General features: G+C 35.7%; 1 protein-coding gene across 1 annotated transcript in view; it reads left to right on the top strand.

Moving 5' to 3' along the window:
- BRWD3 (bromodomain and WD repeat domain containing 3) overlaps positions 1–12,605 on the top strand; it is a 227,938-nt gene that overhangs the window by 77,728 nt on the left and 137,605 nt on the right. The window contains 2 exon segments of the mRNA XM_037821172.1: positions 10,187–10,291; positions 11,276–11,429. Coding sequence (XP_037677100.1) covers positions 10,187–10,291; positions 11,276–11,429 — 259 coding nt within the window.

The raw sequence follows: 12,605 nt of genomic DNA, 5'->3' as shown, positions 1-12,605 counted from the left end.
ATGAACAACTTTACACAAAAAAATTAGATAACCTAGATGAAATGGACAGATTTGTAGAAACACAAACTATCTACACTGGTAAAAGAATAGATTAAAAATCTCAACAAACCAATAACTAGTAAAGAGATTGACTCAGTAATCAAAAACCTCCCAACAAAGAAAAGTCCAGGTCAAAGATGGCTTCACAGTGGAATTCTACCAAACATTCCAAGAAGTGTTAACTCCAATACTGCTCAACTCTTACAAAAAAATTGAAGAGGAGGGAACACTCCCTTACTCATTCTAGGAGGCCAACATCACCCTCATACCCAAGCCAGATACAGATTCCACAAGAAAAGAAAACTACAGATCAATGTATCTTGTGGATATAGATGCAAAAATCCTCAACAATATACTAACAAAGCAAATCAAATAGCACATTGAAAGAATAGTACACCATGATCAAATGGGACTTATTCCAGGTCTGCAATGGTGGTTTAACATAAGAATGAAGAGAAAAAAAAACACATGATCATCTCATTTGCTGCAGAAAAGGTATTTGACATAAACCAGCACCTTTTCTTGATAAAACACTTGGAATACTAGGAATAGAAGGAAACTTCCTCAGCATGGTAAAGCACATCTATGAAAAACCCATAACCAACATCATAATTAATGGTGAAAGACTGAAAGCTTTCCCTCTGAGACCAGGAAGAAGACAAAGATGCTCACTGCCACCTCTGTTCAGGATTGTACTGGAAGTTCTAACCAGAACAATTAGTCAAAAAAAAGAAATAAAGTTGGAAAACATGAAGTAAAATTTTTCCCTTTTTGCATAGGACATGATCCTATATAAAGAAAGTCCTAAAAAATTCACAACAAAGCTCCTACAACTAATAAATGAATTCAGCAAAGTGGCGGGTACAAGGTAAACACCCCCAAATCAGTAGTGTTTCTATACACTAACAATGAACAATCAGAAGAAGAAATCAATAAAAAAGTCCATTTATAATTGCAAGTACAATAATCAAATATCTAGAAGTAAATCTAAGAAAAGGGCTTGTAAACAGAAAACAACAAAACATTGCTGAAAGAAATCAAAGACCTAAATAAATGGAAGAACATTCCATGTTCATGCATTTGAAGACTATTGTTAAGATGTCTGTTCTACCCAATGCAATTTTCAGATTCAACTCAATCTCAATCAAATTTCCAGCAGCCTTCTTTGCAGAAATGGAAAGACATCAAATTTATATGGAAGTGTAGGGGGACATGATTAGCCAAAGCCATCTTAAAAAAGATGACTGAAGTGGAAGACTCACACTTACTGATTTTAAAACTTATTACAAATCCCCAGTAATCAAAACAGCATGGTACTGGGAGATGGAAGAAGATGGTGGCATAGAGAGGAGTGGAAGTTAGTTAGTCCCCCCAGAGCAACTAATAAATAACCAGGAACAACTAGTAAATGATCTGGAATATCTGCTGGGGGACAACTGTGACTGTCCACTCATCATACACCAACCTGAATTGGGAGGAATGCCTGAGATTTCACTGTGGAATTTGTGAGTAGAAACTGTGGACATGAGCCAGGAGCCCCCTCCCCCAACAGGAATATAAAGTGCAAAGCCTCACTGTGATGGAGAGCAGCATTCTCTGAACAAGCGAATATACCTCAGGCCAACTCCAACTGGGGTTTTAATTGGCAAACGTGGACTGCTCAATGCAAGCTGCAAATCCCCAACAAGCAGACAGAGGCTTTTAGTGACGACTGACCTTGAAGAGCCAGGGGACTTCTCTGTCTTAGGAGGGGGAGCCCTGAGGACTGGGTGCTATCTCTGGCCAACGGGTGAAACTGGGGGCTGTGGACTGACCCTGAAAGGGGGCTTTCTGCCCCTTTTTCTCTCTCTCAAACTGAGGCAGCTCAGTGGAGAAAGCCTCAGCCATTTTCAGTTTGCAGCGCTCTGCAGTGGAGAACCCTCAGCCATTTTCAGTTCACAGTGCTTTGACCCAGACAAGGATGGAGATAGCAGAGTCAAAGAGACAAAGAGAGACAAATGCAAATGAAAATTCCCTAGGGGTTGTATCTTCCCTAAGAGGAAAGAAGTGGTGCCCAACTCTGCTACCCACCTTCCATTCAGAACCAGACCCCAGGGCCTGGGGGAAAACAATCCAACCAGAAACAACTTAAACTGAGAATTAAAGGGGCCACACTTCCTTACGCCAGTCGGGAGCGACAGGCTGACAGGAGCCAACTGCTGGGCAGGTTAGGAAAAGTACAGTGCCTTGAGGCCTCACAGGGTGTGTCAATCTTCTAAGACACACCCTCAGGGAAACCTGGTGCTGAATATTTCCTCCTTCTGCAACCTGAGCCAGTTCTTGTCTGGGAAAATCTGATTGGGGAAACCAAGGAAACCAGATGCTTAGACAACAGAAAACCACAACCTACACTAAGAAAAAGGAAGGTGTGGCCCAGTCAAAGGAAGAAACTTATACTTCAACTGAGATACAGGAATTGAAACAACTAATGCTAAATCAATTCAGAAAGTTTAGGGAAGATATGGCAAAAGAGATGAAGCATGTAAGGAAAACACTGGGCATACATAAGGTAGAAATCAAAAATTTGAAAAAAACAACTGGCAGAATCTATGGAAATGAAAGGCACAACACAAGAGATGAAAATCACAATGGAAACATACAACAGCAGATCTCAAGAGGCAGAAGAAAACACTCAGGAACTGGAGAACAAGACACCTGAAATCCTATACATGGAAGAACAGATGGGAAAAAGAATGGGAAGATATGAGCAATGTCTCAGAGAATTGAATGACAACATGAAATGGTTGAATGTACATGTCATGGGTGTCCCAGAGGGAGAAGAGAAGGGAAAGGGGGCAGAAGCAATAATAGAGGAAATAATCAATGAAAATTTCCCATCTCTTATGAAAGACATAAAATTACAGATCCAAGAAGTGCAGCATACCCCAAACAGAATAGATCTGAATAGGCCTACTTCAAGACACTTAATAATCAGATTTTCAAATGTCAAAGACAGAGAATCCTGAATGCAGCAAGAGAAAAGTGATCCATCACATACAAAGGAAGCTTGATAAGAGTATGTGCGGGTTTTTCAGCAGAAACCATGGAGGCAAGAAGAAAGTGGGGTGATATATTTAAGATACTGAAAGAGAAAAACCGCCAACCAAGAATCCTGTATCTGGCAAAACTGTCCTTCAGATATAAGGGAGAGTTTAAAACATTGTCTGACAAACAGACAATGGCAGAGTTTGTGAACAACATACCTGCTCTACAGGAAATACTGAAGGGAGCACTACAGACAGATAGGAAAAGACAGGAGTGAGAGGTGTGGAGCACAATTAAGGGTGATGGTAGCACAGCAATGTAAGTACACTGAACAAAGATCACTGTGAGTATGTTTGAAAGAGGAAGGTTAGGAGCATTTGGGACACCAGAAGGAAAGAGGAAAGGTAAAGAGTGGGACTGTATAACTCAGTGAAACCTACAGTGCTCAACAATTGTGATAAAATATACAAATATGTTTTTTCATGAGGGAGAACAAGTGAATGTCAACCTTGCAAGGTGTTAAAAATAGGGAGGTATTGGGGGAAAAATGCAATCAATGCAAACTAGAGACTATAATTAACAGAAACATTGTATTATGCTTCCTTTAATGTAACAAAGGTAATATACCAAAGCTAAATGCATATAAGAGGAGACATAAGGGAGGGGTATGGGACTCTTGGCATTGGTGATGTTGTCTGACTCTTTATTCTACTTTAGTTTACTGCTATCTTTCCTTTTGTTGCTTCCCAGCTGTCAATTTTTTTCTCTTTCTTTTTTCTTTTTCTTTTGTCTCTCTACCTTCCTTGACTCTTCCTCCTGCTTTGTGGAAGAAATGAAGATATCCTTATATAGATAGTGGTGATGGTGGTGAATACATAAATACATGACTATACATTAATTGTTTACTCAGGACGGGTTAGGGTTACTGAACTGTTAGGTCCTGAATTGTTTACTCAGGACCGAATGTATGGTGTGTGAAAAAAACTGTCTTAAAAATGGGTTGATGAAGAAACCTTGAGGGCACTATATTGAGTAAAGTAAGTCGACACATAAGGACAAATATTGCAGGGTCTCACTGATATGAGCTAAATATATTATGTAAACCCATAGACACAAAACATAAGTTACCAGGATACAGAACGAGGCTGAGAATGGGGAGCGGTTGCTTATTATGAGCAGAATGTTCAACTAGGTTGATCTTAAATGTTTGGAAATGGGCCAAGATGATGGTGGCACATTGTGAGAATAACTAACAGTGCTGAATGGTGTGTGAAGGTGGTGGAAATGGTAAGCTCAGAGTCATGCATGTCACCAGAAGGAAAGTTGGAGGTTAAAAGATGGGAATGTATAGAACAGTGAACCTTGTGGTGGGCAATGTCCATGATTAACTGCACAAATATTAGAAATCTCTCTCATGAACTAGAACAAATGTATGACACTGTAAATAGAAGTTATTAATAGAGGGGCATATAGGGAAAAATATACCTATTGCAAACTATATACTACAGTTAGTAATATTTTAACATTCTTTCATTAACAGTAACAAATGTTCTATACCAATACTATGAGTCAACAATGGAGGGGGGTGGTTAGGGGTATGGGAGGATTTGAGTTTCCTTTTTTGTCTTTATTTCTTTTCTGAAGTAATGAAGATGTTCTAAAAATTGAAAAAAATTTAATTGTGTTGATGGATGCCCAGCTGTATGATGGTACCGGGCAATTTGATTGTACACTTTGGATCTTTGGATAATTGTATGGTATGTGAACAATCTTAATTAAAAAAAAAAAAACAAGCCAGCCATGTACACATACACCAAAAATAACATCATCAGTGCCTATAATAAGGGAGACACAACGTGACTATGGAGAAATGTGGGTGGTGGTGGGGGGAGGTATTGTCAGGGGCTCTTTTGAGGGGGAATAGGAAGAGTAAATCTAGTTCCTGAGAGTACTTGCTCCATTTCCCAGCTGAGAAAATGCAGAAGTTTGGTGGCACCTAAACATACATCACAAGTTGCAGATGAATCTTACAATATCCTACTTGGCTGAACATTGTAGACATATAAGCAGAGTCCCTTTTAACGCTATTCAATGTTTTTCTCAGGAGGCAACAATGAGCGTTCTATATTATGCTGAGGCAATTGCATTACAGACACTAGCTCTACATTTTACAATTTCTCACAAAGCAATTGGAACTTGACAATAAAACAAACCAAGGCCTTTTCCCCATTACCAAACAAATTTCTAAGCTGCATTGTTCAAAAGAAGAATGTGGCTGAATAAAGAAGTCCAAAACCTGGAAGTGACTTGGGGTTTAAAGCGCTTCCATAGATGCTGTCAAAATAAGGATTTTCAAAGCTTGTTTTCACAGTGAAGAGAATCTGGGCACTGCAGAAGCATCTGAGTAATCTCTTATAAGCACAATACCTAGAGGGCTTGTTGCTTTCTGGAGACATATAATCATTCAATAGCGTCACAATTCATGCAGAATTCCTAATTCATTGTATATTATAGTAAATCCCAGGCAAGACCACAAAGAAGCCCAAGATATGAATATACAGATGCAAAATTAATACCTCTCTCAAACCCCAGATGTGAATAGATGATGCACTTAAAGACACAGGCTGATTCTGCTTTTTGGAAGGATGAGTTAGTATGTCTAAACCCATTAAGAGAGTATGGTTTTTAATAATGAAGGAAAGTTTACATAGAGCAGCATAAAATGCTGAGACACACTGGAGTTTTTGTTCTATTTTGTTTTACTTCTTTAAATAATTAATTTATTAAACTAGAAACATGTATGTGCTGGTTTGAAGCTGTTGTGTACCCCAGAACAGGCCATGTTCTTTTAATCCATTCTTGTGGGTACAGATTTATTGTTGGTGGGACCTTTTGATTAGGTTGTTTCAATTGAGATGTGACCCGTCCAATTGAACGTGGGTCTTAATCCTTTAATGGAGTCCTTTATGAGAAGATAAAGGACAGAAAAAAAGCCAGAGAGCTCAGAGAGAGAGAAACACCCACAGAAGCTGAAAGAGCCCCTGAAGCCAAACCTGAAACTACTGAAACTCGGGAGACAAGGACCAGTAGATGCTGGCCATGTGCCTTCCCATGTGATAGAGGTGTCCCAGATGCCAGCAGCCTTTCTTCAGAGAAGGTATCCTCTTGTGGATGCCTTAATTTAGACATTTTCATGGCCTTAGAATTGTAAAAATGTAAGCTAATAAACTCCCTTTGTAAAAGCCAAAAAAAAAACAAAAAACAGCATGGTACTGGCACAAGTACAGACATAAAGAACAATGAAATTGAATTGACAGCTCAGAAATCAGCCCTCAGATTTATGGCCAACTGATTTTTGACAAGGTGGCAGAGACCACTCAACTGGGAAAGAATTGTCTCATCAACAAATGGTGCTGGGAAAACTGGATCTCCATTTGCAAAGGAATGAAGGTGGACCCCTACTTTACATCACGTATAAAAATCAACTCAAAATGGACCAAGACCTAACTATAAGAGCCAACACTATCAAACTCTTAGAAGAATACATAGGGAAGCATCTTCCAGACCTTGTTAGTCGCTGATTTCAAGCAACAAAAATAAAATTAGATGAATGGTACCTCATCAAAATTTAAAACATTTGTGCCTCAAAGGAGCTTATCATTAAAGCAAAATAGCCTACAGAAAGGGATAAAATATTTGGGAAACACATATCTAATAAGAGTTTAATATCCAGAATTCATAAAGAAATCCATCAACTGAACAACAAATAAAAGACAAACAGCCCAATTAAAACATGGGCAAAATACTTGAATATACATTTCTCCAAAGAAGTTATATAAATGCCCAATATACACATGAAAAGATGCTCAACATCATTAGCCAAATGCAAATCAAAATCACAATGAGATATCATTTCACACCCATTATAATGGCTACTATTGAAAAAATGAAAAATTACAAGTGTTGGAGAAGATGTGGAAGAAATAGGAGCACTCATTCTTTGCTGGTGGGAATGTAAAACATTGCAGCCACTGTGGAATATAGTTTGGCAGTTCCTCATAAAGTTAAGTATAGAATTACCATATGACCTGGCAATATTCCTAGGTATATACCCAAGATAACTGAGAGCAGGAACTTAAACAGTTATTAGTGCACTGATGTTTATAGTAGAATTGTTCACAACTGCCAAAGGATGGAAGCAACCCAAGTGTCCATCAACCTTTGAATTGATAAACAAAATGTATATACATACAATGGAATATTATTCAGCTGTATAAAGAAATGAAGTTCTGATACATGCAATAACCTGGATGAACCTTAAGATATCATGTTGAATGAAATTAGACAGCCACAAAAGGACAAATATCATATGATCTCACTGATATGAAATACTTCTGGATAAGCAATCTCATAGGGTCAGAATATTGAATATAGGTTACAAGGGGATGGGGTGGGATTAGGAAATACAGAGTTAAGGCTTAAAATGTACAGTTTCTGTTTGGAATGGTGGAAATGTTTTGGTAATCGATTGTGGTGATGGTAGCACAACATTGTGTTCATAATTATCAGCACAAGTTTATATCCGAATTTGGTTGAAAGGGGAAATGTTAGATTGTATATATGGTACTAGAATAAAAATTAAAAAGAAAAAACCAATGCAACTGCACAATACAGTGATTCCTAAGTTAAACCATAAATTACAGTTAATAGTACAATTTTAAAAATGGGCTTTCATCAATTGTAACAAATGTTCCACACCAATGTAAGGTGTTAATAATGGGGGTGGTGTATGGGAATCCTGCATTTGGTGCATGATTGTTCTATAAACCCACGACTTCTCTAATAAAAAAATGTTATAATAGCATCTATTGCAAATGGTGATTGTGAAGATTAAATGTGTTAACACATGTAAATCACTTAGACTAGAATTTGGCAGGTAGAAATCACTCAGGAAACATCAGCTATTTGCTCATTTTTTCTGTATTTCACTTATCGAAGACCTGTACAAATGGCAATTAGATTTCTGGTCAGTCTGAAGACTTAGTGCTTCACAGGGTTTTTCAGTTATGTCAAAACAAAGGGAATGTTTTCATCTGCCTGTGTAGCTTTATTAAAATATGAAGATATTTCTTTAAAAAAACTGATGATAATTTTTGTGCAACAGATGACATTAAGAAAGTGAAAAGAAAACATATATAATGTGAGAAAAAATTTGAAAATCATATATCTGATAAGGATTTAATAGCCAGAATATATAGATAACTACAGCTGAACAATAAAAAGACAGCTCAATTAAAAATAGGCAAAGAGTTTGGATATTTCTCCAAAGCAGATGTTCAGATGGCCAGAAAGCACATGAAAAGATGCTCAACATCATTTTTCATTAGGGAAATGCATCCCACAACCACAGTGACCTACAACCTCATACCCACTTGGATGGCTATTATTATAAAAACAAAAAGGAAAATAGGTCTTGGCTTGTATGCAGAGATATAGGAACCCTTGTACATCGTTGGTGGGAATGTAAAATGGTGCAGTCATTGTGAAAAACAATTTGGCGCTTTGTTAAATAGTTAACTATAGAATTACCTATGACCTGGCAATTCCATGTCTAGGTATAAATTCAGAAGAATTGAAAACAAGAACTCGAAACAATGTTTGTACACCAATGTTCATAGCAGTTTTATTCACAGCAGTGAAACAGTGGAGCAACTCAAGTGTCCATCAACAGATGAATGGACAAAGTGTGTGGTATGCCTACAATCAAATATTATTCAGTAATACAAAGGGATAAAGTACTGATAATGTGCTACAATGTATTTGAACCTTGAAGACATATTGAGTGAAATAAGCCATATGCAAAAGGCCAGTATTATATGATTTTATTTATATGAAATACATGGAATAAACAAATGAACAGAGAAAGTGAGTAGGTTGTGGGTTACAGGTTACTAGCGGCTGGGGGTTCAAGGGGAGGTGCGGGAATGGAGAGTTATTGCTTGATATGTACAGAATTTCTTTTGGGGGTGATAAAAAATGTTTTGGTAATGGATGGTAGCGTTGGCAGCACAATATTGTAAATGTAATATCAGTGAATTGTACACATGATGGTTAAAATGGGAAATTTTGTATTATATGTATGTTATCACAATTAAATTTAAAAAACAAACAAAAGTGATGATAATTATACTTTTAGACATAGAAATATATCTTACAAAATACAGTTGTTAGGGAAAAACATAAAACATGCTGTGTAATCCCATTTTCTATGGGGAGAAATATAAATATATTCATATATTTTTAATAATGTCTGAAAGAATAGAAACTAAAGTGTTAACTGTGATTGAATCATGGTTGATTTTACTGTATTGTCCTGAAATTTTTGAAATAAATGTATTCCTTTTTTTGACAACCTTATTGAGATATAATTCACATACCATAAAATTCATTGGTTTTAGTGTAAAAAATGGTGTAACCATCACCATGATTAATTTGATAACATTTTCATTATCCCAAAAAGAAAACCCATACCCTTAACCCATACCCTTTAGCCATCTCCTCCAATACTTCCATCCTTTCTACCCTCAACTCCAGACAACCACTAATCTACTTTCTATTTCTATAGGTTTGCCAATTCTGGACATTTCATATAAATGGAATCATAGAATATGTAGTCTATTGTGACTGGCTTCTTTCACTTAGCATAATGTTTTCAGGGTTCATCCATGTTGTAGCATGCATGAATTTCTCATTTCTTTTTATTGCTGCATAATATTCCATTAAATGGATATACCACATTTTGTTTGTCCATTCAGCTATTGATGGACATTAGAGTTTTTTCCACTTTGGGGTTATTATGAATAATGCTTCTATGAACATTTGTATACAAGTTTTTTATATGGACATATGTTTTCCTTACTCTTGCATATATAGCTAGGATTGGAATTGATAGATTATATAGTAATTCTGTGTTTAACCTTTTGAGGAACTGCCAGACTGTTTTCCAAATTGGCTGTACCATTTTACATTCCCATGAGGGTGAATGTATTACTTTTATAAACACAAAAGAGTGATTTCCATTTAGGCAGAAAATAACAAGGCTCTTTTCACTCTTTCTCTCCAGTTTAAGATTTGTTAGTGGAAGTAGAGATGGAACAGCAAGAATTTGGCAGTATCAGCAACAAGAATGGAAGAGTATAGTGCTAGACATGGCTACTAAAATGACTGGGTAAGATTGGATATTAGTTATTTCAGTAGTTCTTACATGGTATATTATCTTTTAAATTATTTAATTCTATTACAAAATAAACAAATTATTATCTTTTAAAATTAGTATATAGTTTGAAATTAACTGAAAATGTTTGCACCTTCATTCATTCTCTGTCTTTTTTGTTTACTGACAGACTAGATGAAAGGAACTTGCTGATGCATTCAAAATTCTGGTCTGTGGTGACTCAATGATCTCTCTCTGCTTTCTTAATGCCCATGTATTCTTTTCTATAGGTCATTTAAAAATTATTTATCTAATACTTTCTACCTTGAAGGTTGTCCCTATTAAAGGTCATCATTTCTTTACAATATTTCATAATGTTAACATTCCTACTCAACTTTATCTGTACACTTAATCAGCATTCTGTTTCATCTTATTCACTGTTGTTTGGAAGATATGTAATCACCTCTTTTGGATACTAGAATTTCTTAAGGATATCATCCTGAAATTAATTTTCTTATTTATAATAATATAGAACTGATTTTGTAGTCATAGTCATATTGATAATGTTGTATTAGATTAAAATGAAAGTTACTGAATTTATTACTGTTTTTTATAAGACATGTCATTTTAAAAATATATGTTATTTAAGAGAATAAAGCCCATTATAAGTTTTCATATTTTCTGGATGTTACCATAACTGTCTTACTTTTCAAAGTATTTGGAGATTTCTTTCTAGTTTCCTTTTTTTGTTTTCAAGGAGCTATTTAACTATCAACCTGTTGTCATTTTGAATCTTTTTTCTCTCTGAAATAAGCTTATGGGTATTGCCCTACATGGGTACATTTATTTTTTTCTTTTATGAGTACTTAAAAATACAGTTTAGGAATTTTTTTATTTAAGCAGCTACATACTCTTAGGGAAATTTTTTTAATTTGCTATTTTAGATGCATCTTTGGTATAAATGGACATGGTGTGAGTATTTAAAATTATTTTATTTAGGAGCAATTTGCCATTTGGAGAAGACAAGGTTACTAAACTTAAGGTGACTATGGTGGCCTGGGATCGCTATGACACCACAGTTGTTACTGCAGTGAACAATTTCCTTTTAAAAGTATGGAATTCTATTACAGGGCAGCTTCTTCATACTTTATCTGTAAGTATTCTATTTTTAGAGAAATTAAAGTGGTCAAAAAGGGATTTATTCTAGGAGACAGAAAATTTAAGTTCTATTTCGCTTTCTATGACTTACTAGCCTTTGGGGAGGGTACTTAACTTTGTGGGACATCTGTTGATATTTCTGTAAAGTAGGAATAATACATGGTATACATGTATCCAGAAAACTTTTTGAAACCTTTTCCAAGTCTAATATTTGGTTATTTATTGTGATATAGTACATAGTAATATGTTATTTTGTTTTTAGCAGGAATTGCAATGTTTTGGTTGTTATTACTATTTTGGGGGTGAGGCTAACCTTATTTTGACAAGCATGTCCTTTATACTCTTCCTTCAGGGATTAGTGTATGTACATAGAGGTAAGAGGAAGAAGCATAGATAAAAGGTAACATTTCCTCTTTTTTAAAAATATATATTTGTCATAGTTGAAGGCTGCAATATTTGGTTTGAAAAGTTGATGGAAGATTAGTAGCAGAAATCACATGAGTGGGGTTGATGATTGTCATTTTATCATTAATATGGGTTGACCTTAGATTATATTCCATTTAAAAGCTTTATTTATTTCCTGTCTGCTTTAATTATTGATTCATTAGCATTTTAAAGAGAGAGAGACAGACTAAGTGATTATGATTTGGGTTATGCTGTTGTAAGTGACAGGGTTTAGGCAAGAGCCCCATTTTCGTGACTCTTAATTCTGGTTTTAGTATACCACGGTGCCAACTTTATTTGACTCCTATGTGAGATAATCTTAGACTAAGACCTCTGAGGTTTCTAAAGATTTGTTTAATTTTGGAAAATTTCCAGTTTAACATTCATATACCTTCCAAGCCCTCTTTCCTGTATACACTCCGAGTACTGTTGGTGGAGTCCTAGATTCTTCTTTTTATTTATTAGGCCAATGCTTACTGGTTCTGTCTTTCCTATTCCCTGATAAATGTCAATCAATTTGTTTAGAAAAGCAGTACTGTTTGCTTGACTATCAGGAAATGTTAGTATCAGCACTGTCCAATAGAAATATTAATACAAGATACATATGTAATCTTAATTTTTCCAGTAACCACAATAATAAAGCAAAAAGAAGTTGTAATTAATTTTCTAACATATGTATATCCAAAATACTAGCTGTTACAGTTTGCTAAAGCTGCCACTATGCAAA

Source organism: Choloepus didactylus, chromosome X (assembly GCF_015220235.1).
Source record: "Choloepus didactylus isolate mChoDid1 chromosome X, mChoDid1.pri, whole genome shotgun sequence".
Lineage (NCBI taxonomy): Eukaryota > Metazoa > Chordata > Mammalia > Pilosa > Megalonychidae > Choloepus > Choloepus didactylus.
Note: the sequence above shows the minus strand (reverse complement) of the source record. Positions and strands in the feature narration are given on the sequence as shown.